This window comes from Triticum aestivum, chromosome 7D, assembly GCF_018294505.1.
Source record: "Triticum aestivum cultivar Chinese Spring chromosome 7D, IWGSC CS RefSeq v2.1, whole genome shotgun sequence".
Classification (NCBI taxonomy): Eukaryota; Viridiplantae; Streptophyta; class Magnoliopsida; order Poales; family Poaceae; genus Triticum; species Triticum aestivum.
In genome coordinates, this window is record NC_057814.1 from 103,493,199 (window position 1) to 103,519,294 (window position 26,096).

The 26,096-nt window shown below is 44.1% G+C and overlaps 3 protein-coding genes and 1 pseudogene across 3 annotated transcripts; all 4 read right to left on the reverse strand.

The window, feature by feature from the left end:
• Positions 1-4,008: 4,008 nt before the first annotated feature.
• On the reverse strand, positions 4,009-4,485 carry LOC123171370 (pathogenesis-related protein 1-like). The gene has a single exon (XM_044588898.1). It carries the CDS (start codon positions 4,483-4,485, stop codon positions 4,009-4,011), a length of 477 nt encoding a protein of 158 aa, XP_044444833.1.
• Positions 4,486-7,065: 2,580 nt separating this feature from the next.
• Positions 7,066-14,526, reverse strand: LOC123170905 (uncharacterized). The gene is made up of 4 exons (XM_044588623.1): positions 14,466-14,526; positions 14,044-14,376; positions 13,170-13,320; positions 7,066-7,336 (listed from the first exon to the last, which is right to left on the reverse strand). The coding sequence occupies exons 1-4, from the start codon at positions 14,524-14,526 to the stop codon at positions 7,237-7,239; spliced, it is 645 nt and encodes a 214-aa protein (XP_044444558.1). The 3' UTR covers positions 7,066-7,236.
• A 7,595-nt stretch (positions 14,527-22,121) lies between these two features.
• On the reverse strand, positions 22,122-23,808 carry LOC123169025 (anthocyanidin 5,3-O-glucosyltransferase-like; annotated as a pseudogene).
• A 418-nt stretch (positions 23,809-24,226) lies between these two features.
• Positions 24,227-25,976, reverse strand: LOC123168112 (UDP-glucuronate 4-epimerase 1-like). The gene has a single exon (XM_044585977.1). The coding sequence runs from the start codon at positions 25,709-25,711 to the stop codon at positions 24,380-24,382; it is 1,332 nt and encodes a 443-aa protein (XP_044441912.1). The 5' UTR covers positions 25,712-25,976; the 3' UTR covers positions 24,227-24,379.
• Between the last annotated feature and the right edge of the window lie 120 nt (positions 25,977-26,096).

The window sequence follows — 26,096 nt, forward strand, 5'->3', positions numbered from 1 at the left end:
TATAACTTTTTAATAAAAAGTGATTTTTGAGTGATTCTTTTTCTAACAGTCTTAAAATTTTGTCTAGTTTTTTATGGGATTTATTTGAAAAAAGTTTGGAACAACTTTTGTGCACGCGTTGATTTTCATGTTAGTATGCATTTTCTCTATACCGTAGGTTCCGGGAGAGGTGACGGAGCCGCGAACTTCGCCGAGCTAGACTCCGACTTCTCCGAACCAGGCAAGCATGTTTGAACCTTTGATATGATAGGTGTTTTGCATGGTTGCGTGAAAGGTTGTGCATGGCATATGAGCATCGGTGGGTATCTCGTTGCATGTGAGGCAACTACCCGTGTGTTCTAAAGTTGCTAAGATTCTCTGATGAGAGATGGCCTAGTCATGTGGTGACATGAAGGGCAGTGAGGTGGTACTGTTGTAGCATGCCAGCCTTACGTCTTCCGTTTAATTTTCGACGTTAACGTGGACGGAGTCACGTTATCGTTCTTTCCCCTTTCGTGCTACCACATGTTTTCTGTCAGAATGCGGTTTAGTAAGTTGGTAACCTCTTTCCGTGTACACACCAAACAGAGGGGCCGGGATGATGGTTCCATGGCCCTGGATTAAAGCCAGTCATCCGGTCAGGGGGCATGGGTGTTTCCGGTTGGGACCGAGAGGGGGGCACCCCTTAGAGCGCGCGTATAGAAATTTGATCCCATGCTACGCGAGGTTGTAGCCTCCCCGTCTCAAGATTTTTCTTGAACGTTGCCGAGGGTGATCCCTGGCTTCGGAATGTTGAATGGGTGTGTACTGGTTAGACGTGTTCCTTCCAAAACACCGTAAACGGAACTAGTCCCGGTGACTACTGAAATCCGTTGGCTGTGGTTAAGGTACAAACTCTGCAGAGTCAAAATCTTTCCAAATCATCGTATCCATGATCTAGTAGAGTGGTCAGTATATCCATATCTATCCTCGTAGAAATTTATCCCCGGTGAACAAACTCAAGTGGTAAACCAAATTTAATTGTTATTCCTGTGGATGGACTAACCTTATATTTTGTCTCGTACTTGTAATAATTTTCGAGCGATTGAATTATTGAGTTATGGTATAAGCCCTTTATGTGATGTCGCTCAGACGTCCGACTGTGGCATGTTTGTCTTTTATTTTCTGTTATAAGCCCTTTAAGTGATGTCGCTCAGACGTCCGACTGTGGCATGTTTGTCTTTTATTTTCTGTTATAAGCCCTTTATGTGATGTCGCTCAGACGTCCGACTGTGGCATGTTTGTCTTTTATTTTCTGTTATAAGCCCTTTTTGTGATGTCGCTCAGATGTCCGACTGTGGCATGTTTGTCTTTTATTTTCTGTTATAAGCCCTTTATGTGATGTCGCTCAGACGTCCGACTGTGGCATGTTTGTCTTTTATTTTCTGTTATAAGCCCTTTATGTGATGTCGCTCAGACGTCCGACTGTGGCATGTTTGTCTTTTATTTTCTGTTATAAGCCCTTTATGTGATGTCGCTCAGACGTCCGACTGTGGCATGTATGTATTTTATTTCCTGTTATAAGCCCTTTATGTGGTGTCGCCTTGACGCCCGACTGCGGCATTGTATTTCTTGCATTTTCCTCTCGAGGAGTCATTCAGACCCTCGTTTGGCACCCAGTATATTATTTTGGGATTTCGGGAGGACTACCGCCCGACTTCTCTTTTATTCCCCGTACAGTTTTATCTCTATGCCTGAGCGCACTTGTTGACCTGTGCATATGCATCATGCTTACATTTGTTATATCTTATGTCCGAACTGTCTTGCGAGTACTTTCATAGTACTCACCTGGCTTGTTGTTTTGGCCAGATGTTGACGAAGGCGATCTCTTGGATGAGGAGTTTGCTAGTGAGTCCGACGCCTAGAGTAGTCCCAGTCAGCCCCGTGCGATCTTGGATTTTGGTCACTTGTATTATATACGCTTCCGCCACTCGCAATAAATCTCCTCGAGCTTCACTCTGACGCTCGAAGGGCTGTAGTCTTCAGGAGTCATATCACCCGCTCCGCTGTGATATTTCCACCACCGTTGTTATCGTGAGTTAGTAGTAATGCCACCATATCCGCCGTTATGTTTTATCGGCGTGCATGTAATAAACTGTTGAGCAGTCTCCGCTCAACTTGTATTATATTCAGTACTCCTGATATTTGTCTTCTGTGACCAAGATATTGTCTGTCAGTGAGAAGGAATTGTTTTTTACTGGTCCGTAAAAGGGATTGGTCTCTCAATAAATATTTTATTGAAAGACCGGCCGTGACAGCTGGAGAGGAAGAAGCACGGGGAGAAACAATTTTGCACATATTTTTATTCTAACGGCTATTACATCAATCGATCCAGGTAACCACTTGAGCATGAACTTAACTTAAAACAAAGATCTTTCACTTTTTGCGTGAATTGAAGCAACAAACCTTTAGCTATTCTTGTAGCACAAATGTCAATCAGAGGATTGATGGTGAAAACAGACCAGCACAAGAAAATTATAGGTTCTCAGTGTACATTGGCCGGCGCCGGTGATACAAATACACATTCAGCAATAGCTAGCATATGGTACAGTTGAAGCAACGGCTGATGTTGAACCTACACATGGCAGGAAGGACCGCCCTTCTCAAGTTCTCATTCACTGTATCAAAAGAGCAATAAGGGAATTGGTTAGCACAATTGCCACATTGCCAACATGCCAAGAAAACGCACAACTCATGTGAAATTTGGACTTGGATTCACAATATTTATTTTTTATGTGCTTCTTGAACTTGAAAATTCTGAGAAATGTCTGCAACGTGCATGTGGGATACTTTAGTTTCTGGGTGGAGCAACTTGAAAATGATATCATGAGCTAACTGATATGGGCCACAAGTTAGTAATAGGGTATGTTATGCATGAGTTATGCCATTTAATTCATACTGCTATGATCCTTTTTGAGGACTTGATACATTGCTCAAACTATCACATTACAATGAATGGGCATGTGGGACATGCATGTGTGTCAATTTCGTTTCAAATGATTAATCAGATAATTTTCCAGTTGTTTTGGTTACAACCTACCCTAGACCAGGGGCTATCAGTTGACCCCCTCCCCCCCCCCCCCCCCCCCCCTCCCCAACACACACACACACAGTTACATATGTTTTTTTTGTCACAACAGCCTAAACACATGGATTGGTGTGATTTCTTCTATACAATGGGGTTATTTGGATACAAAGTTTAAAATCAGTTTTCCTAAACACATTTAAGGTTGTAACTAACTAAAAATTTGACAATAGCCTTATTTTGGATGTTGTATCATTATTTGAGTAAAAATAAAGCTGCCATGGCAATTGAAAAAAACTTAAATAAAAATTAGTTTTTCTAAAATTGAAACAATGGAGCTTCTGGAAAAACGCCGATTAGATTTTTTTTTCTATAGAAAAGGCTTAGCGTATTTCTTACGCATCGGTCAAACATGTTTTACCAGTTTCCTCATCTAAACAAGAGTATGTGCGTACTTTATCTCTAACAGAATTACTATCAAAAACTGGGTTTCCAAAAAAATCTTACTAAAACATGTATTGTTAAAGCTAGACATTAATGTTATGGTTTTCATTTGGTTTTTCCTGATTAATTAAGAATGTTAGGGTTTTTTATCTGGTTTTCCTTATAAACTGAACCATCTGCGTTCTTCTTATTAATGAACTACAGGACCCTCTGCCCTAGTGGTGAGGTTTTCTCAAACAAACAAAAAACTAGACGTTAATTTCCTTTATCCAAAAGCCATTTTGCATTTTTTGTCTTTACTTTTTATACTCTCCCCGATCCATATTACTTTGTTGCAGCTTTAGTACAACTTTAGTCCGAGGGAGTAACAAGTTTACATGAAATTTTCACAAAAGAAAAACTGGTTTACATGGAAGCATATGTCTTCAAATGATACGCAAAGTGACTAAACTCAAATGAGCAACGTGTTGCTGAGGCTCACTTTACGATTGTCGTCGACATGCATCCACACAAAAGAAAAGCTAGTATGTGTAGACAATTTCTGCACGGATTAGTTCATTACCAGCGGGCTCGTAGTTGCAACTTATGAAGACGCCGCGACCGTCGTTGCAGACGGCACGGGCGCAGCCGATCTTTGTCGACTCCGGCCACACGACCTGAACGTACTCTCTCGCCGCCGGTGCCGTCCACGCATCCAACGCGTCGCCCGCGTTCCACGCCTTCTCGGGCGGGCCACGGAACAGATTCTCGCCATACCTGTGGTGGCGGGGTCCGTCGTCGTAGCCGGAGCCGTCCGGGCTACGTAGCCCACAGCCGCGCTCAGTGCGCTTCCCCGCTTCCCGCGCCACCTCGTCGTCCCACGCCACCGGTCTTGCGCCGGCCGCCCCGCGAGCGGCGTTGTGGAGCCTGACGTAGTCCTCCGGGGAGTTCTGGGCGAGCACGGCGGCCAGGCCCGCGGCGGAGATGGCCATGGCGATGGCTAGCTTCTGTGTTGCCATGATGACCCTACCCCAGGTCGCCAGACACACTATTGTAACTGACTGACCTGTGTGATTGTGTCTTTGCAGATTAACTGAGGTCTTCCTCGAGCTTTGATATCGATCGAGCTAACAGGCACGGCTTACCAACTTTGTATAGGCCCCGATCGACGTAGAAAACACTTTGATTAAGCCTCCACTTGGGCTGCTTGCTCAACTCTAAATATCTCTTCTTGAACTTAGAGGACTTGACCTCGGTTTAGCAACTGGTCATTCAAATTAAGAAGAAGCGGACAAGAAACTACCAGTCTGCCACATGCATCGTTCATCCCTTCGGGTACACTAGGCCCCTTTTTTTAGAAGAGTACACTAGGCCTCATGTGCAAACAAACTTGAAACCTGAGTATATCATGACTAGCTAGGGTCAAGCGCTACCATGATGCAAAGATTAAATTTGTTACCGTAAAATAATCAGAAACGTCCAAAATGCTAGTGGCAAACTACGAAAAAAGAACCCATTCAATCAAAAACTGCGCAATACTTTGTCTTGCACACATACCAAGGTTTGAAACGACTAGACTACCCACAATACTTGTCTTTGAGATTTTATCAATTCATGCACTATATTTTTTGAAGAAGCAACTGGATGGTGCCCGCTCCCCCCCGCGTCGCCCCCCCGCTCGGGCGACTCGGGGGCTCCCCAACCCTAGCCGCCGCCCGGCCTAGCCCATCCTCCTCCCCTCCTCCCACCGCCGCCGGCTTGCGCCCGGAGGCCGACGGCGGTGGCGGGGGCTCTTCCTCCCTCCCGCGTCTTAGGGGTGGCGGGGCCCCAACATGCGTGGAGGTGCGGCCGATCTAGAAGCGACGGCGTTGGCTTTGACGGCGGCGGCGGTCGGCCCTGCCTCAGGCCACGGGCGGCGGTTGGCCTGGATCGGGCGGCGGCGCGATACGGTCTTCGGCGACATGTCATCTGGCTTTAGATCGGTGGCGCCGTCGAGGGCCTGGTGGACTGCTTGGCGGCACCCATGGCAGATCTGTTCTGGCCGGTGTAGCCAGTGGTGGTGGTCATCTTCTTCGTCGGCGGTGGCCGGCCAGAAGCTTGGTGATCGGATCTCGAGATCCATCATCTAGTCCCGGCTGCGAGTTGGGGAGACATGGTTGCCGGTGAAAACCGAGCCGACGGCAGGCGATGGCGGCGTTCTACGCCGTTACCTTGATGAAGGCATCGTCGTGTAACTACTGTCGACCCACTCGTGCTGGTCCGGGGGAAACCCTAGGATCTGGTGTTCCAGATCAGACGATGGCGGCACTGTGGTGTTGTTCCTCTCATGGGAGCATCGTTTGTGGAGCAGCGCTGCTAGTCAGAGGCAGGAGGTGGAGCGGCTCCGTATTGCACGGAGCTTCGATGGAGATGTCAAGTCATACCTTACCGACAGGTGCTACGCTTTGTCATGCCTGGTCGGCAGGTGTTATGCACGACAAATCTTTCAAGGACTTCAAGCTGTGTCGGCTGATGGTACTTGGCAGCATGGCGCTGAGGTGTATCAGTGGCGACCGCGACGTGCTCAGCTGTTTGCGCGCAGGGAGGAGGTGCCGTTGGACGCCGTGGTGGCGTCGACGATAGCTAGACCGAGCAAGGTTGATGCATCAATACAGTTCTGAAGATGGAGCGGTGGCAGTTGGCGGCGGCGGCCTTTGAGAGCACGTCGGACCAGTGTGTGCCCCAGACCCGGCAAGTGGCTAGGTTGGGGTCTCAGGTCTTAGATGTTAGGCTTGGCTGCGATGTCTGTTTGGTATTAGGCCCAGGCTATCTGCGCCGCTTCATCAACTGGATAGGTGTAGCGACTTTTGTTGCTTAGACGGCGGTTTTAGTCTTACTGTTGTATGACTTTGTAAGGTCTTGTGAGAATAATTAATAAAGTGGCTGTATGGATGAATCTAGTCCATACATACAAGATCCAACAGCCTGTGCTAAAGTTTCCATGCTTTCACTGAATATGGGGTTTTCACTTGATATTGTCTCTATCCTATTTGGCGCTTATACAGCCAAATATAGTGCATTTTTTAGAAAAGGAGGATGACCCCCGCCAAATAGGATAGAGACAATATCAGGTGAAAACCCCATATTCAGTGAAAGCATGGAAACTTTAGCACAGGCTGTTGGATTTTATATGTATGGACTAGATTCATCCATAACTGCTGCATGCAGTTTTGCAGAAAAACACCCACTCCAAGCAATGCTATTCTACACACAACCCCCTAATGTTTACAAGTATTACAACTAACTTCCTCGTCACATGTCCCCATGTATTTGTGTTGGCTGCGGCTGTGCTTATCAGGTATGGGCCCCATGTCACAGCTAGCTCCATTCGACAGACCACAACAAAAACTGAACTAAGACAGAAATTTGTAAATCATGTGCTAGTATAATTAGAACCATGTCCAACAGAATTCTGCCCAAAATATTGAAGTATGCCCAGTTCCTTGCAAATTTAAGTAGAACACAAACGTACAGTAGAATAGCTACAACCATTGCCCAAATCAATGACCAAAATCATTGCCCAGTTCAAGAACACCTACACTTCACATAGCACATTCCAGTAATTGAAACCTTTGCCTAGAATAGATTTAAGTAAAGCATCAATCTGATTCAGTCACTTGAAATAATGCCTCACTCCAACACACAGTTACAAAATAGACACATCATTAACAGTGATGGAAAACCTACACCTTTATAAATCAGTCGTTGAGCACATAGCTCCAGTACACTACCTAATAACTTGCAGAAGTCCGGCGCCAATAGCCAAGAACATACCAATGCAATACTATTAGTCCTAATAACTTGCAGAAGTCCGTAGGGCCACCAACCAACCTGAAACAAAAAAGTTTAATTGGTCAAGCAGTAGGAAAAATCGCAACGGGTTTAACATGTTGGAATATAAGAAATTATAAGCATGTAGTACATGTTAGTTAATAGTTATGTGGCCAGCAAGGACGGGAGGTTCGTCCTGAACTTTTCCGCCGAGGAGGACCGGCGGTTCATTTTGAAGGCCCAGCCATGGCACCATAAGCGTGATGGAGTCATCTTCGCCGAGTTCGACGGCAAGGGAAACCCAGCAGAGGTTGACCTTGGCGTAATGCCAATATGGGTGCAGGTTCGTGATCTAGATTTTGAACTCAAAACTGAGCGCATGGGCTGGACTTTAAGAGAACAAATTGGGGATGTGATTGCTGTTTCCCATAGAGATCACTTAATTGTAGAGAAATATCTGCGTATAAGGATGGAAATCCCTCTGCATGAACCTCTTAAGACAAGAGTAGAATTCACTCCTTTGGGTAGTTATGAGAGTGTTAAGTATGATGTTAGATATGAGAAACTTCCTTTGTACTGTGAGTGCTGTGGGATTATAGGACATACCTTAGAGCGCTATTGTAGTATACCTAAGGATAAAAGGGTTGTTTCTTTTCCAAAGAATCTTAGTGTAGAGGCATATTGGAAGGGAACAGGGGCAAGTAAAAGAACACTTTTGTTCACCGGCTCCAACAGCAACAACTACTCTAGAGCTGCGGAAAAGAGTGTGGTCAAGGTGACCAAAGCCGTGGCTAACCTCACGGTCACGGATATGCTCACTACGACGACAACGGCGCTTGCCGCTGCGGCGTTTGGTGGGCCAACCCAGGAGGGCGTCACGCTCGGCCAGGAGGGCCGGGTGTATGGGGCTCCAACACCGCTCCACCCAGGCGCTGGTTCTGGTCAGGAGGACCAGCAAACTCTTCCGAGGCCCTCTGCTCTCTCTGGCCAGGCGGGCCAGGGAAAGGAGGCGGGGGGGGGGGGCGGCTCTTCCATTGGTGCTAAGCACGGCTAGGAGGGCCATGTGCTCGAGCACCGAGTGGGGATGTCTACTCCATCGCCGGCTCTGGTGCATGCTAACGGCAGCATGTTCGACGCGGCAATCCGAGGGAACCAGGGGCTCATCCTGCCGGTTGCTACTTCTAATTCTGATGCTGCGGCTGGCGCAAAAAATCTGCAGGACATGTTGTTGTTCAAGCCAGGCGTACTGGAGGCACTCTCAGGGGCAGTTGCGGCAAGGCTGGCTGACCAGAACACGGCCAATGATACGGGAGTATTTACTTTTGCTGCTGATTAAATTACCATGCAGGGTCAGGAAAAGAAGAAAGAGAGAAAGGATAGAAAGAAGGGAGGAAAGGAGAAGTCAGAGAGTGATAGAACTCAAATCATAGGGAAAAAGAGGAGTAACCCTTTTGATGCCCCACAAACGGGTAGTGATTTAAATTTTTCTTTTGAGAGAGAGATGGATAGCTATGAACGTCTATTGTACGGTGAGACGAGTGTTTCCTCAAAGAGAGTTTGTATGGGTAGAGTTGAAACTAGGAGGTATGTGGATGGGATTATTACGCATGTAGTGAAGGAAAAAGAGGAGGAGGAGGTTTATACACAGCAAAGGAAGGAGTCAATTGGAGAGGACGATGTTGTGGGCACTGATTTGGCGGCCTCCGCTCTGGAGGACCGCCAGGAGAAATGAGAGCAATTAGTTGGAACTGCCGTGGAATGTTGTCTTCCATGGCAGTTCGAGAGCTCCGGGAGCTCCAAGGTCGTAATTGTGCGGAGTTGATTTTTCTTTCCGAGTCGCATTTGAATAAAAGTAAAGCTGACGAGCTACGTTGTATATTAGGTTTTAGTTCCATGTTTTTAGATGAGAGTGATGGCAAGTCTGGTGGTCTTGTACTTTTTTATCAAAAAGAGAATAAAGTCGAGTTGAACTATTTGTCTTCCCATTTTATTGATGTTGTATTTATGAATGATAATTCTGTAAATTGGCGCTTTACGGGTTTCTATGGTTATCCGGCATGGAATGAAAAATATTTATCTTGGGCAGATCTTCGCCAACTGCATTCCCTTGCTGATTATCCTTGGGTAGTCATTGGAGATTTTAATGAAATTATCTACTCTAGCGAAAAAGAAGGTGGCAATGCTAGACCAAATGAAATGATGCAGGAATTCCGTAAGTGTTTGAGTGATTGTAACCTGGAGGATATGGGCTCTGTTGGTGATCCATTCACTTGGAGAAGGGGGGACATCCGTGAAAGGCTTGATCGAGCTGTATGTAATATAGAATGGGCAAACAAATTTCCGCGTGCGGCGATTATTAATGGGGAACATGTACACTCAGACCATCATCCGTTAATTCTTGATACAGATTATTTTGATAGTAACTTGATTAATCGTCGGAATGGTCGTGTGAGACAATTTGAAGCAAAATGGCTGAAAGAAGATACTGTTGAGGAGATTGTGAAGACTGCTTGGGAAAAAGCAAAGTTGGCGGGTATTGGTCCCTCTCTCGCAGCACGGACTAGAGCGGTGCATGATGATTTACATTCTTGGGACAGAATTACTTTGAAAGGACCAAAGAGAAGAATAAATAAGTTAAAAAAAGAACTAGAGAGGCTGAAACGTGGTCCTATTAGTGGTGAGTCCCGCTCAAGGCAAAAGGAAATTCTAGTACTCATTGAAAATCTTTTGGACCAAGAGGAAATTTTTTGGTTACAGAGAGGTCGAGCGAACTGGCTGCTACATGGGGACCGTAATACTTCTTTTTTTCATAACGCTGCAACGGCCAGGAAAAAAAGGAACAATATTAGAAGACTTCTGGATGATACTAGGGTTTGGAAACAAGGAAATGATCTGAAGGAACATATTATGGGTTATTTCTCCAATCTTTTTACATCGGAGGTTTTATACCCAAATCAGGAAGTTTTGTCTCTTGTCCGGAGTAGAGTGACTACTGAGATGAATAGTGCTCTGCTCGCCCCATATACTGCTGATGATGTTTGTAAGGCTCTTTTTGATATTGGCGATTTAAAGGCTCCGGGGCCAGATGGTCTTCATGCTATTTTTTATAAAAGATTTTGGCCCATGCTAGGGGATGATTTGGTGGATGAGGTCTTGAAAGCAGTGAATACTTGTACAATTCCACCGGGTTGGAATGATATTGCGATTGTGTTGATTCCCAAGGTCAACTCACCCGAAAAGGTAACCCAGTTTAGACCTATCAGTCTTTGCAATGTGGTATACAAAATTATCTCCAAAATGTTGTCAGCACGTTTGAAGGTTTTACTACCTGATATTATCAGCCCAACCCAAAGTGCTTTTGTGCCTGGTAGATTGATTACAGACAATGTTTTAGTGGCTTATGAGAGCTTTCATACTATTAAAAATAAGAGGGTGGGAAAAGAGGGTTTATGCGCTATCAAGCTTGATATGCACAAAGCTTACGATCGAGTCGAATGGCCTTTTTTGAAGGGAATTATGTTGAAACTCGGTTTCCAGGAGAGATGGGTAAATCTTATTATGAAATGTGTCTCTACTGGGTATAGGGTATGGATTAATGATGAAGAAACTGAAAGTTTCAAGCCTACTAGGGGCTTAAGACAAGGTGATCCATTATCTCCCTACCTTTTCTTATTATGCACGGAGGGCCTTACTACTCTCTTGGCGCATGCGGAGGAGATTGGGAATATTTCAGGAGTCAAGGTTTGTAGAGAGGCCCCTACTATCACAAATCTCCTTTTTGCGGATGACTCATTAATCCTCATGAAAGCTAATCAACAAAATGCGGAGACACTTAAATCAATTTTGGACTTATATTGTGCTGCGTCTGGACAAATGGTGAGCGTTGAAAAATCTAGCATATTTTTTCGCCCAAATACGAGTGGGGACATTAGAGAAAAAATTTGCTCAATTTTATCATGATCGAAGCTCTCAATGATAAGTATCTGGGCCTGCCTGCGCATGTGGGGTTAGATAAGACTGATTGTTTCCAATATCTGATTGATCGCATTGTTATGAGAATTAGCGGATGGAAAGAAAAACTCTTATCCACTGGAGGCAAGGAAGTTCTTCTCAAGTCTGTTGTTCAAGCTATCCCAACTTATGCTATGTCGGTCTTTAAAATTCCTAAAAAAAATTGTAAAGGAATAACTGACAAGATGTCACATTTTTGGTGGGGTGATGACGACAACCAGAGAAGGATGCATTGGATGGCGTGGTGGAAAATGTGTGTCCCGAAAAGCCAAGGTGGAATGGGTTTTCGTGACATTCATTGTTTTAATTTGGCGATGTTGGCTAAACAAGCTTGGCGTCTCCTTGAGAACCCAGATTCCTTGTGTGCCACCATTTTGTGAGCTAAGTATTTTCCTGATGGAGATTTATTGAACGCAAAGTTAAAAAAGGGATCATCCTTCACATGGCAAAGTATTATGGCGGGGGTTAATACCTTAAAACATGGCTATATTTGGCGTGTTGGAAATGGTCAGAAAATTGACATTTGGGAAGATGCTTGGATCCCTAACTGTGCTAACAGGAAAGTCATCACTCCAAAGGGACAACATTTTTTTATCAAAAGTGTCTCATCTCATTGACCCCTCTTCGAACAGGTGGGATGAGGATCTCATCAGACAGACCTTGTGGCCTGTTGATTTACAGCGGGTCCTTGCTATCCCTCTGCCTTAGTTTGATATGTTAGATTTTGTTGCCTGGAGTCATACAAAGAGTGGGATTTTTTCTGTTCGATCTGCATATTTTGTTGAGTGGGATTATCAACATGGAAGGAAACTTCGTCGTACTAATGGAATGGGTCGAACAAACTTTAATCCAATTTGGTGTAAGATTTGGAAGTTATCTTGTCCAGCGAAGGTGAATTTTTTTATTTGGCGGACGCTGCATGGTACTCTTCCATGTCGTGTTACGCTTGCTAATAGACACATGAAAGTTTCACCTTTATGCCCTTGTTGTGCTTCTGGTTTAGAAGACACAAAGATATGTTGTTTCAGTGCCAGAAGGCAAAAGAGGTCTGGAGAAGGCTTGGATTAGACGAGATCATTGCTCAAGCTTGTGAAGTTGATCGTGCTGGAGAGGCGGTCCTTGAGTTTTTGTTGCTCATGCTTGACCAAGATTTATCTATTATGGGGTTCCAGAATACTCGGGAGATGATTGCCATTACGTCTTGGTATTTATGGTGGGAAAGACGTAAATTAGTGCACAAGGAGAGAATTCAAGATGCAAAACAGATTTCAATGGGGATACAAGCTCTTACGACTAATTATGTTGTTGCTTCCAGTCCAAGGGCTTCTATGAAAAGAGGGGGTTGGATTCGTCCCCCGGTGGGTTTTGTGAAACTTAATGTTGACGCTTCTTTTGATCATGATCTTCTTAAAGGTACGGCGGGGGCTGTCCTGAGGAACGACAAAGGGAAGTTTATTGCAGGGGGTACTTGGAAAATTGATCATTGCATCGATGCTCTAACAGCGGAAGCTTGGGCTCTCAGATTTGGTCTTTCACTACCACAACGTGCGGGTTGCAATCGCCTAGTTATTAATTCTGATAATTTGGAGGTTATTGAAACGATGAATAACGGCGGACGGTCAGCAGGAGCGGCGACGGCAATCTTTGATGATTGCTATTTTTTGGCGTGTGATTTTCCTACCTCTAGGTTTGAACATTGTAATAGGGAAGCCAATAAGGTTGCGCACGAGCTTGCTAGGTTGGCTAGATTTCTTCTACCATTGATTGGTTTGAGAAGCCTATGTTTGAGATTGTACCATTCCTCACAAACGATGTATCTGTTATTTTCGTTGAATAAAGTCCATTTGTTTTTTTTAAGTTAATAGTTATACAAAGCACTTACACAGAAAGGTGCACTACACATTTTTTGTGTGGTGTGGTCAATACAATTTCTGGACTTGGTCTAGTGTGGATGGCTGATTCTGCATCGGACTGGGCATCGCAAATAGCCAAAGGTGGAGCCTTGCTCACTTTACTGTGGCATTCCATAGTTACTGCACAAAGAGAAGATATACAATTTGTAAGTGGAAAGCACATTCTCATAGGAGCCAGTCAATATGTGCCTTCCGGAATAGGATAGAATAGAGTAAACTGTTAGAAAGAACATTCAAGTGTTATCAGTACCTAATATCAGCTCACTTCACCAATCAATTGCAAATTAAAACTGACGGCTAAAATCATTTCTACAATTTTGCTATGCTCAAACAATTTCAACTCATTTCTTGTTCCCATCGTACTACACACAAGTCTACAAGAAGTAATGGTTTCCTTAATTTAACAACTCTACACTAATAAATATGCCTACAACCACCATTATGGTGTACAGTATTCAGTATTGTCAAATTAAAATGATAGGATCTCCCTGTTGCTGCATTAATATAAAACTTATTTACCAAATGAATTAGACTTTACCAACTTCTTGAAGACCAAAATCTGGACCCTAGACTTAGGGGCAATCAGCAGTTGCAGCCATTGAATTTGTGGTCCGCATACCAACTACATCTGCAAACCTGACAGGCCCTAACCAAGATCCCCTCTAGCCGCCTCAGTATTTAGGCCCCATTTTGGAAATGTGAAAACTGGCACAACTCTGTCCCGGTAGCGAACCATCATCCTGTGATTACAGTATTTTAAGACCGATTGGCACACAAGTTCCGTAAGCAAACGGGTGATGTTTGACCAGGCAATAGCGAACAATGTAATAGAAATCTTAATACCTTCAGACCTAGATCCAATACCAATCCGGTGGGGAATGCTCAGAGGAGTATTGGCGCGTAGGGCCAGCCGTCGGAGAGGAGAGAAGGCCGCAGAAGAATTATCGGCGCCGGTCGCCGGTCGCCCGCCCTGCGCGGAACGAGGGCGTCGTGCTGGGTTGGCGCGGTGGGCCAGCCGCCGAAGAGGAGAGAAGGAATTAGCTGCGGCCGCCGGCCGTCGGTCCTGTGCAGAACGAGTGCGTCGTGCTGGGCGAAGCCACCATCTCCTAACCCTAGTTATTGATGAGGAAAACTGAATCAGGATAGCTCCATGGGGAAAGGCACGGGATGGCTCATCTAGTCTTCCATAGGGATGCTGTCCCGAGGTACAGGAAGGTTACGGGGTTCTTTTTGCAATTCGTCCATCTTCTCATCTCACATCGTACACTCCTCATCCAACGGCACAGAATCAGGTTTCCATGCTTTCACTGAATATATGGTTTCCATCAGATATGTACTCAAATAGGATATACCCTTTGCCTGAGGTAGGGTTTGGCACCGTTTTCTCCATTGGATTTTTTCAGGGATTAGTTTTCTTACGGTAGGGAAGGGTTTCTTCGGGTTTTTACACTTTTATTCTACATTTCTTGGTTTTGTTTCATTTACATTTTCCTTCTCCATTTTTCTTTTTCTAATTTTTAAAAACATGTAACAATTTTTTGACTAAATACATTAACACATTTTTAAAATGTGAGATTTTTCAGTTACATGAACTAATAGAAAATGGTAAATACTTTCTAAAATTACAAGAACATTTTCTTGTGCTTTTCATTGTTTGCATTTCAATCTCCTTTTACTATTTTCAGTTATTGGTTTCATTTTTGAATTTTTGAATTTTCCTTAATGTTTCTTTCTTAGAAAAATATAATTTCATTTGAAAATACGTGAACATTCTTTTATATATGATGAACACCTTTTTAAGTAGATAAACCCTTTTTAATACATGATGAATTTTTTTCAATACGTGCTGATCATTTACTGGATCCACAATGACATTTTAATATGCAATGATAAATTTTTTTATTACATGATCAGCATTTTTAAATACACAGTTACATTTTTTAATAGACACTTAGCATTTTCTAGATACACGGTGAATATTTCAATACACCATGAACACTTTTTATACACACGACACACGTTGGACAACTTTTGAATACATGATGACCATTTTTGGATTACACAATGTGTATTTTTTGAACAGTTTTGGATTTCACGGTGAATATTTTTCGAAATACATGATGTATATTTTTAAATACATGATGAATATTTTCGTTACATGATGCACAATTTTTAATACATGATGTACATTTTTTAAATACATGATGAACGTTTTGAATACACGATGAATTGTTTCGGTGCACTGTGGACAATTTTCTAGCTATACTTAGAAAATTTTGTAATACCCTGATGAATATATTTTAATACAAAATGACTATTTTACTAAGGTATGAAATAATTTTTTCAGATATATATATATATATATATATATATATATATATATATATATATATATATATATATGAATATGAAGAGAAAAACAAAAAGGTAAAAGAAACAGCAAGTTGTATGTCTTCTCTAGGGAACCATCGAATTGTGCGTAGGCTGCACAAAATACGTGCAATCAGATAGGATAATGGGCAAGCCCGTTGACCTGAACGTGGGTTAGCATCCTAGTTCGCACAAAGTGAGATATAGACGTTCCCAAAATTGTGCTTGGATCGCCATATCTGTAATAGTTTTTCTGGTAGGTTCTGGTCCACTGCATTCAAAAAAGATTACACATCACAGAAGATATAGATAAATAAATTGATCCAAGTGCATTGCTAATGGATACAATAATGTTTAATGAAACAAACCCAATAATGGAGTGGTTGAATGAGGATGAAGAGAATCCAATCATGGATGGAGCTGATGTTGCTCGTGTTATTATTGAGAAAATAAGGCGTCTCAACTCAAGCAGCAAAGCTTCCTATGTTGGTACAAAGGGTAATAGAAAGAAAAGAAATAGGATGGTGATGAAGAGAATGAGTATGTAAACACTGAAAGTGAGGATGATGACGAAGAGAATGAAAATGTTTATAATGAGAGTGAGGATAATGATGGGGTGTGTGAGGATGATGAAGATGATCCATTAATGCAAGATCAACAACATGCGAAATGCAAGTGTTAAAGGAGACACAAATTCAAGTGGAAAAGGAGACACCACCAAGCGATGGCAATTTGGAGACCCATAGATCTGGACGGCTAGTTAAGAAGACCAAGGACGTCAACAGCCTCTACCATGTTCTTTCCGTGAAAAGAAAATAATATAATTAACAAAATCTTCTTGTAAGTCTCTTCTGTTTGATGTTTATGATTCATGATGATAACTTAGAAAATTCTAGTTACTTGGATCTGCTAGTTCATAGGTTAATTAGAGCTTGTTATATATGTTCTAAGGGGTTGTTCTTTAACTAGCTTGTTGTACATTAGTTTATTGTTTAAGTAGTTGTTTGTTCTGCTACTCTATATGCATTAAGGCCTCATTTGGCTAAGTAAAAAGGAAAGTAACTAAGTTTCTAGTCCCATATCACAAGTCCATATACACCGTTGGACTAACATAAACAAGATAGGACCTCCTTTGCCCCCTCCTGTTGGTAAAATAGTATGGAGAAATCAAAAACTATATGCTTTCCCAAACTCAAAACTATATCTCTAGTAATCCAACATATGCAAACCCTTTCTCAAGCAATCTGATCTAACTCAAGCCCTTTCATTTTATTTTTTGCATGTTTCCTTTCTTTATGAAAGTTTGCTTTGATATTAATATGTCCAAAAAATTTAGTTTTAAACTAGATAAGAAATCTTGTAGTATAATATTGTTTTAAGTCGTAAACACATACTAGACACAATTCTAAGCATTGAAGTATATATATTGTTTTAAAACGAGGTGAGTTGGGAAACTCTAGTTTGCGCTTATGCACACTGCGTTCAATATTTATCTTTAAGTGATACCTAGTTGTTCCGATGCTAGTTGGAGCTTGGAGCTTCATGCTAGTTGGAACCTAGAAGCTTGGAGCTTTTTCAATGGAACAATACCTCCCTATGTCCATGCTTTAATGGTTTTCTTTTGGAGCCGTTGTTTCAATGTGATGCTTTGATGGTTGTCTGTTGGAGTTGTTGTTTCTGTGTGTAATCCTTTAAAGTCTATTGGTTGTACTGAAGTATGTAAAATTTGAACTGCCCGGTGATGGTTTGGAATTGAGGTTGGACTAATAAGGTTATGTTGGAGGCCATCATTAAGGTTGTACTGTCAAGTTTAGAACTAATGTGTGACGGTTATGTTGGACCGATGTAGTTTTTTAATCCCTAAAGCTAATTTGTTAAAGATTATATGATTAGTCCTGAGGTTTGTTGGGATGATATATTTATGCTCTATTTGATTTCGAATTTTGTTCAAATTTCAGCCAAATTTGGTCAAATTTCATTCAAAAACTCAGAACTTGTTTTTAGCAATTTTTCCAATATTTTGCTGAAATATTTGAAATGGCCAAAATTCAGCCATCTAGGCCAGGGGCGAAAAGAGAACGCAAACCGAAGATCAAAACTTTGATCTACTCTGAACATGCAGGTCTAGGGTTTGGAACCATGAAAGCTCCATATTATTTTTGTAATGTTAAAAATCTGGCGTCGGATTTTTAACCATGGCAAATATGACGTTTTTATGGAAAATTACATTGTTGGGAGCATGCAACTTCCTTCAACAAACATGGCAAATCTGGTCATCCTCAGGTTTTTGCCAACATAATTTATTATTAAAAAAAATCTGATTTCCCATGGTTATAAATCTAACAACTGATTTGTGGGAATCCTTTATTTTTATTTGAACTTATGTCCGTTGTAGAAAAATTTGCCAAAAAAATAGAAGTTATGAGAATCAAACATGGATTTACGAAAACTAGAGAAGACATCGCCCGTTGGTGCGGGAAGCGATTGCGATTTGAATGTATGAAAAATGAATAATTGAATTAATAATATATGAACTTAAAACTAAAAATACATATTATAATTGAATTAATAATATACGAACTAAAACTAAAAATATGTATTATATACTATATTTGATTATTGTGTAATCAAAAAATATTTTGAATATAAGTGGCATAATATAATGGGAAAAAATCCCATGCATGTTGAGCAGACCTTCGATGAGGTGGCATGTGTGTTGAGGTGAGACGTGTGCATTGAATCAATTAATAATGGAAAACCTTTTCTGATGCATGTTGTGGTGGGCTTTTGATGAGGTGGCATGTGTGCATGTTAAGATAATTGAGGTAGTGGTGATGAACTATTTAGGTATATAAGACGCATGTAAGAAAAACTTGCGTTATACTCCCTCCGTCTTATCAAAGAAATGGATGTATCTTTTTTTTCCTTTTGAGAATAAAAAATGAATGTATCTAGACATACTTAGTTTTACGTACATCCATTTTTCTCCATTTCTCTGACAAGTATTTTCGAAACTACCAATGAACTCGATCCGTAGGAGACTCGGGTCGAATTACACGTATGCTTGTATGCCGCAAGCAGTATTTCCAAGTTGGGGGAGGGTCGATCACGGGAGCGACTAACAGTCAGATTACTCCTTTTGAAAGTTTTGATCTCATGATAGATTACTCCTTTTGGATCAGAACAAAGTCGGGCCTTGGACAGAAGGCCACACACCAGGTTTTGACTGTCCTATACTATTGTACTAAAATAAAACTAAAACTAAATAAAATGAAATGAAAACTAAAATAACAAAATAATGACAGAAATTGCACATAATTTACAAATAAATTGTGTTTTTAATAATACTAGGCATATAGTAGTGTAGTTCTGCAAGATTTTTTTTATAAGGAGGAATAAACTAAGATCACTGGTATTGTCCTTCAAGAAGGAAAAAATGAAATAAAAAATCTAACAAAATCAAAATATGAAGATTTCTAAGGAATAATGAATTAGTGACATTAGTATTACCTTTTAAGAAGAAATAAAATGAAGATAAAATAATATGGAAAAAAATTCCACACATTTTACAAATGAATTGCGATCTTTTATAATATGCAAGAATAAACGTATAATAGTGGAACTTTCACAAAAAAAAAAGGTTCCTAAGAGGGAATGACTTGGTTGCATCGGTATTTTCTCTTAAAGAAGAAGGAAAATGAAATAAAAACTTAAGCCAAATCAAAATAATGAAGTTTTCTAAGGGAGAATGAATTAGTGGCATAGGTATTACCCTTTTAGAAGGCTAGAAATGAAATAAAAACTAAAAGAAAATCAAAATATAAAGTTTTCTAAGGGAGAATGAACTAGTCACATTGGTATTACCCTTTAAGAAGAAGAAAACCAGACACACTAAACAAATAATGAACGAAGTTGCACACAACACATATTGCAATTTTTTATGATATGCAAAAATAAGCTTATAATAGTGGAATTTCCACAAAAAGAAAGTTTCATAAGAAGGAATGAATTTGTGGAGTTATTACTACCATTAAAGCAGAAGCAAATACAATAAAACTAAATAAAAATGTAGTGTTCTAAGGGAGAATGAATTAGTGGCATTGGCATTACCCTTTAAGAAGAAATAAAATGAAACAAATAAAAACACATAATGACAACAATACATAGAAATTGCACTTTTTATAATATGCAAGAATAAGCATATAAGGTTTATAAGGAAGAAAATGAAAACAAGGAATGGGTTAGTGGCATTGAATTATCCTTAAAGAATGGGTTAGTGGAATTTTGCGACGAAAAAAGTTTTTTAACAAGGAATGGGTTAGTGGCATTGAATTATCCTTAAAGAAGAAAGAAAATGAAATAAAAAATAAAACAAAATCAAACTATAAGTTTTATAAGGAAGAAAATGAAAACAAAGCTAAAATAAATAATGAAAAACTTGCAGACAATTTACAGATAAATTTTTATTGACACACATATTGTATAGTATTTGCGTGTATACATATATACAGAAAAAATGAAGTTGTCTAAAAATGAATGAATTATTGGTGTTTGTATTACCTCTTAAGAGAACATGATGAAAATAAAAAAAATGAAAAAAATTGCACACATTTTAAAAAAAATAGTGTTTTTTATAATACGAAATAATAACCATATAATAGTGGAACAATATTGGTATTACCGTTAGAAAGGAAAATGAAAACAAATAATGAATTTATCTAGGGAAGAATAAAACCCTTTAAGTAGAAAGAAAATAAAAATCAAAAACTATATAATGAAATTTTCTAGGGAAGATTGAAACCCTTTAAGAAGAAAGAAAATAAAAAAATAAAAACAAAACAATGAAGCTTTCTAAGGTAAAATGATTCCCTTTAAGAAGAAACAAAAGAAAAACAAAAAACAAAAACAAAATAATGAAGTTTTCTATGGAAGAATGAAACCCTTTAAGAAGAAAGGAAAGAAATACTGAAACAAAAACAAAATAATGAAGTTTTCTATGGAAGAATGAAACCCTTTAAGAAAAGAAAATACTAAAACAAACTAATGAAGTTTTCGATGTAAGAATAAAATCCTTTAAGAAGAAAGAAAATATAAAAACAAAAACAAAAACAAAGTAATGAAGTTTTCTAGGGGAAAATGAAACCCTTTAAGAAGAAAGAAAATAAAAAAATAACTAGCACACAAGTATGCCCTGAATTTGCACTTTTGTAAATATGCAAAAAATAAGCATATACAGTGCAATTTTTGCTCTCTACCATAATTTACACACATGGTGTATCAAACTTGCATGTATACTTACTAAATATAATAAAACAAATAAAGTTTTATAAGAGAGAGTAAATTAGTGACATTGGTATTACTCTTAAGAAGAAAGAAAAATAAAGAAAAACTTGCACACAACTTTATAGTGAAATTGCACTTTTCATAATATGTAGCGAATACACTTATAATAATGCAACTTTAGCAGTCTAGTAGAATTTACACACATATTGTATAGTACTTTCGTGCATACATACACATAATAATAGACAAATGTATTTAATTAGCAAAAAAATAGCACAAAACAATTAGCATTGGTATTACCCTTAAAAGAATAAAGAAAATGAAAAAAAAATCACACAATTAGCACAAAAATGCACTTTTTATAATATGTAGAATAAATATATAAGAGTGAAGTTTCCATACAATAATGTAATTTGTACATGTTGTACTTTTTTTTTGCGGAAAAACTTCCAATCTATTCATCTTCAATCATGGCAGTACAATGAATACCAGAAATAAAAATTACATCCAGATTCGTAGACTACCTAGCGACGACTACAAGCACCGAAGCGAGCCGAAGGCGCGCCGCCGTCATCGCCCCTCCATCACCGGAGCCGGGCATAACTTATTGTAGTAGACAGCCGGGAAGTCGTCGTGCTAAGGCCCCATAGGACCAGCACCCCAAAACAGCAACCGCCGCCGATGAAAAATAACGTAGATCGGAAGGATCCAAACCGAAGACACACGAACGTAGACGAACAACGATGAGATCCGAGCAAATCTATCAAAGATAGATCTGCCGGAGACACACCTCCACACGCCCACCAACGATGCTAGACGCACCGCCGGAACGGGGGCTAGGAGGGGAGACCTTTATTCCATCTTCAGGGAGCCGCCGCCGTCTCGCCTTCCTGAGTAGGACACAAACCCTAACAAGATTGAAAAAAACGACTAAAAACTGAGCCCTCCCGCCGGCCCTTGCCAGGATCCACCGCGCCTCCATGGCCCTAGGGCCACCGGAGACGAGGCGGATCTGCGCCGGAGCTGGCGAGAGGCACGAACCCTAACTTTTTTTCTTGGAGGAGGAAGAGGAGGCGGAGCCCTGGCTCTAGGTACGTGCGTGAGGTTGGAAAGGAATCCGACGTACATGTAGTACTTGTATGAATACATTTACACACACTCAACATCCGGAAATACATGTAAAGAAAAAAAACTCAACTGAAAAATAGAAAAATAAAAGCTTACACATGCAGAAAACAAAAGCAAGCCCATGGAGAAAAGTATGCACACACCAAAATCCAGCTCAAGAATGAGATCTACTGACCCAAAATAGATGTCAGTCGAATCCAAACAGCACAATACGACCATGGCAAAAAAAGAAAAACTACATAAATCTTAAAGCACAATTCAACGGCCAGAAAATCTACTGACCACAAAACTAAAAATCAGCAAACTGAAATCAGCTAAAGTGGTCGGAACCGCAACCGCAAGAGCGTGCGTCACACTGGTTGCCAAAGCTCACCATCGATAGCTTCCCCGTCGCGAGCCAGCGGCTGTCGGCTGTCCACTTCGGCCAGGAACTGGGCAAGCGCCGCGCGCCCCGAGCCGCCGTCGTTCCACGCCACGGCGGCGCCTTCCTTCTGCGCCGCCGCTCGCACCCTTAGTTCCCTGCCCTCCTCAGACTCCATGATCATCCTTACCTTGCCCTCCACCTCGCCGGCCTTGACGAGCCCCTGCTGCCACCCGACCATCTCCACGGCGACCCTCATCTCCTCAACCATGAAGAGCTTATTCATCCTCTGTTCCGCATACATCGGCCAGCAAAGCATCGGCACGCCGGCCGTGACGCCCTCCAGCGCCGAGTTCCACCCGCAGTGCGTCACGAACGCGCCGGTGGCTCTGTGGCGGAGCACGTCGACCTGCGGCGCCCACAGCTTGACGACGAGGCCGCGGCCGTCCGTGCGCTCCAAGAACCCGCCCGGCAGGAGCGCGCTGAGATCTGGGACGCCGTCACCGCCGGGGGCTCGCACGACCCAGAGGAACCGATGGCCGGAGTTGTCCAGGCCGACGGCCATCTCCCCGAGCTGCTCCTCCGACTGGAGTCCCCAGTTCGTCATGCTCCCGAAGCAGAGGAACACGACGCTGCGGTCGGGTTGCCCATCGAGCCACGCAAGGCACTCGTGCCTCGGTGAAGTTGCCTCGCCGTCGCCGCTGCTCCCGATGAGAGGTCCGACGCAGTACACCGGAGGCAAGACCCGGCCGGGGAGACACCGAGGGTCCCTGAGAGCCGCCACCGCCCGAGCCTCGAGCGACCTGAAAGTGTTCACCAGAATGCCGCTGGCCTCCGGGATCCGGTACATGGCGGCCATCGTCGCCTTGTACGCGTCGCTCTCCGGGTCCTCGAGCAGCTCGGCGAGCAGGTGCGAAGCCGGCACGGGCGGGAGGCCGAAGAACTCGACAGGGCCGTCTCCTAGCTCCCTGGAGCCTTTCCGGCGGCTCTCGCCGTCGCCGAGGACGGAGTGAAGCTGTACGAAGGCGTAGGCGGGGATCCCGAGCTCCTCGGCGACGCCCAGCGCTCCGACCGACAGCTAGTCGAAGATCACGGCATGGGCGCGGCGGGTGGAGCAGAGCAAGTAGTGGAGGCGGCCGTTGTAGCGGTCCAGGAGGCGGAGGTACGAGAGCAGGAGCGACGACGGCCCGTCGAGCGCCAAGGCGGGGTGGTCCTGGACGGGCGGGAGCGTGTGGATCCGGACGGACGGCATGGAGGAGGCGACCCGGCGGACGGCGGCGGCCAGGGAGTCGTGGCCGATGAGCGCGACGGTGACGGCGTAGCCACGCTCCAGGAGCGCGGCGGCGAGCTGCATCATGGGGTTGAAGTGGCCCACGCCGAGGCCGGGGTACAGGACGATGGTCTTCTCCATGGGAGATCGTGGACACCGGGGTACTGGCGCGCTCCCAGGTTACTGATGTGTGATGGATGCCTCACCAGCAATGTCACTGGCACCGGAGCCTAGCGGGATTTTGAAGCCGCGGCCGACATGGCGTCCCGTCGCTGCGGTAACAAAGTTCAGTGCGGTGGTTGTGCTTCCCGCGTTGGAACTCTTTGGTGCAGAGCAACGGCACCGTCACGTAAGGATGATAAATTTCAGTGACACACGACAGGCTTCTGTCAAAAATAAACTGAAATACAAAAGTTGCCATGCTTGTCAACTAAAGTTGTCATCCGCGCTTAACTAAACTTGTCATCGAAAACGTTCGAAGTTGGCATGTGCTCGTATCTGACGTTCGACACGTATCAGGGTCCAAAAAAATTTGTGGGTGATATGTAATCAGTTTCAAAAAGAGAAAACATAGTGAGAAAAACGCTAGCCCGATATCGTTGCCAAGAAAAGAATTCTTCCTCGTATTTCCTCATAAATTAAAGAAACAAGAATGGTCAGTCTTCGATCAGAGAGTGGAGGACCCAACCACGCAAAAAAGAAAAGTACAAACATACATACAAATGTACGACTACATACATACACCAATGCTAATATACCATGAGTCATCACAAGTTGTTGAATGCCTGCGTGCCCCGGTTGTACCCGTAGTAGGAGAGGTACCACCGGACGAACTTCTTGAGCCCCATCTCGAGGCTGGTGGTGGGCTTGTACCCGAGCTGCTCCCGCGCCAGGCTGATGTTGGCGTGCGTGAAGGGCACGTCCCCGTTCCCGGGCATCTCCACCACGTTCCGCTTCGCGTTCACCCGGAGGTACCGCTCCAGGATCGACACCAGCGTCGGCACCGTCACCGGCGCCGTGTTCCCCAGGTTGAAGATCCTGTACGGCGCCGGCCCGCGCTTCCTCCCGCCCGTCCCCGTGCTCCGCCCCGCCGTGTCCAGCGACGCCAGGCACCCCCGCACGATGTCGTCGATGTAGGTGAAGTCCCGGGCGAGGTCCACGTGGTCCCTGCCCCGGTACACGGTGATGGGCTTCCCCTGGAGGATGTTCCGGGTGAAGGAGAAGTAGGCCATGTCCGGCCGCCCCCAGGGCCCGTACACGGTGAAGAAGCGGAGGCCGGTGACGGACAGACCGTAGATGTGGTTGTAGGTGTGGGTGATCTCCTCGCCAGCCTTCTTGGTGGCCGCGTAGAGCGACGCCGGCCGGTCCGTGCGGTGCGCCTCCGAGAAGGGCACGGCGTCGTTGAGCCCGTAGACGGAGGAGGAGGACGCCCACACCACGGCCGGCTGCGGGTCCGCCTCCTTGCACGCCTCCAGGAGCGACACCAGCCCCGCGATGTTGGAGTGCACGTACGACGCCGGGTTCTCCATGGCGTACCGCACCCCGGCCTGCGCCGCCAGGTGGAGCACGTGGGTGAAGGGCACCACGTCGAAGAGCTTGGTGAGCAGGCGGCCGTCGTTGATGTCGCCCTCCACCACGAACACGCCGTGCGACGCCAGCAACGCGCGCCGGGCCTTCTTCAGCGACGGGTCGTAGTACTTGTTGAAGTTGTCGATGCCGACCACGCCGTCGCCGCGCTTCCGGAGGGCCAGCGAGCAGTGCGTGCCCACGAACCCGGCGGCGCCGGTCACGAGCACGGACAGCCCCGCGCCCTCCGCCGACCCGGGCGGCCGGCGGGGCGACGCCGACGCGCGGATCTGGCGCTCCCAGTGCAGCCCGCCCCAGGACGCGGCGAAGTAGCGCGACGAGGTGTCGACGAAGGAGTGGAAGCTGAGGTACGTGGCCGTCATGGCCACGAGGAAGAGCGCCCACAGGAACATGGTGCCCGTGGAGGCGAAGCACCGGTGCAGCTGCCGGGTCATGGCCCCCGCCCGCTCGATCTTCACCTTGCCCGGCGTCGACGGCAGCATGTCCTCCTCCTCCTCGGCTACCACCCGCATCCTCTGCTCATGCAAGCAAATGAAGAAAAGGAAAGAGGAGACCAACGGGCGGCCGGCCGGCCGGCGGCGGCGGCGGGCTCCTCTTATCGGTGGGATCGGTCGATCGATCCTCCTGTCGTGTCGACCGCGGCAGCGCTCGACCGATCAGCTAGCTGCTCGCCGCAACAGTGGACCGAATGTGTGCCTCCGCTGAGGTGGTCGATCTCGTTGCGCGAGCGCTGTCGCCGATCATTCTCGTTCCAAGAAATTCCCGGCGCCTGCTTAGGAGGGCGTGGGTTATAAATAGGGTGGTTTTGTGTTTCGGGGCTCGGCGATGTTGGTGGACATCCCTGTAATTTAGCCTGGTGTATTTTTAGCCTCCTGTGTGAAGACAAGAGGGAGACAA

Bases quoted from the DNA above. Each gene is read 5' to 3' on its own strand.
- LOC123168112 (XM_044585977.1), bottom strand. From the start codon at position 25,711: ATGCGGGTGGTAGCCGAGGAGGAGGAGGACATGCTGCCGTCGACGCCG.
- LOC123170905 (XM_044588623.1), bottom strand. From the start codon at position 14,526: ATGGAAACCATATATTCAGTGAAAGCATGGAAACCTGATTCTGTGCCG. The intron at 14,377-14,465 runs GTACGATGTGAG...ATGGAAGACTAG, and splicing joins TGTGCCGTTGGATGAGGAGT to ATGAGCCATCCCGTGCCTTT. The intron at 13,321-14,043 runs GTATTAAGATTT...CTCTTTGTGCAG, and splicing joins TATTGGATCTAGGTCTGAAG to TAACTATGGAATGCCACAGT.
- LOC123171370 (XM_044588898.1), bottom strand. From the start codon at position 4,485: ATGGCAACACAGAAGCTAGCCATCGCCATGGCCATCTCCGCCGCGGGC.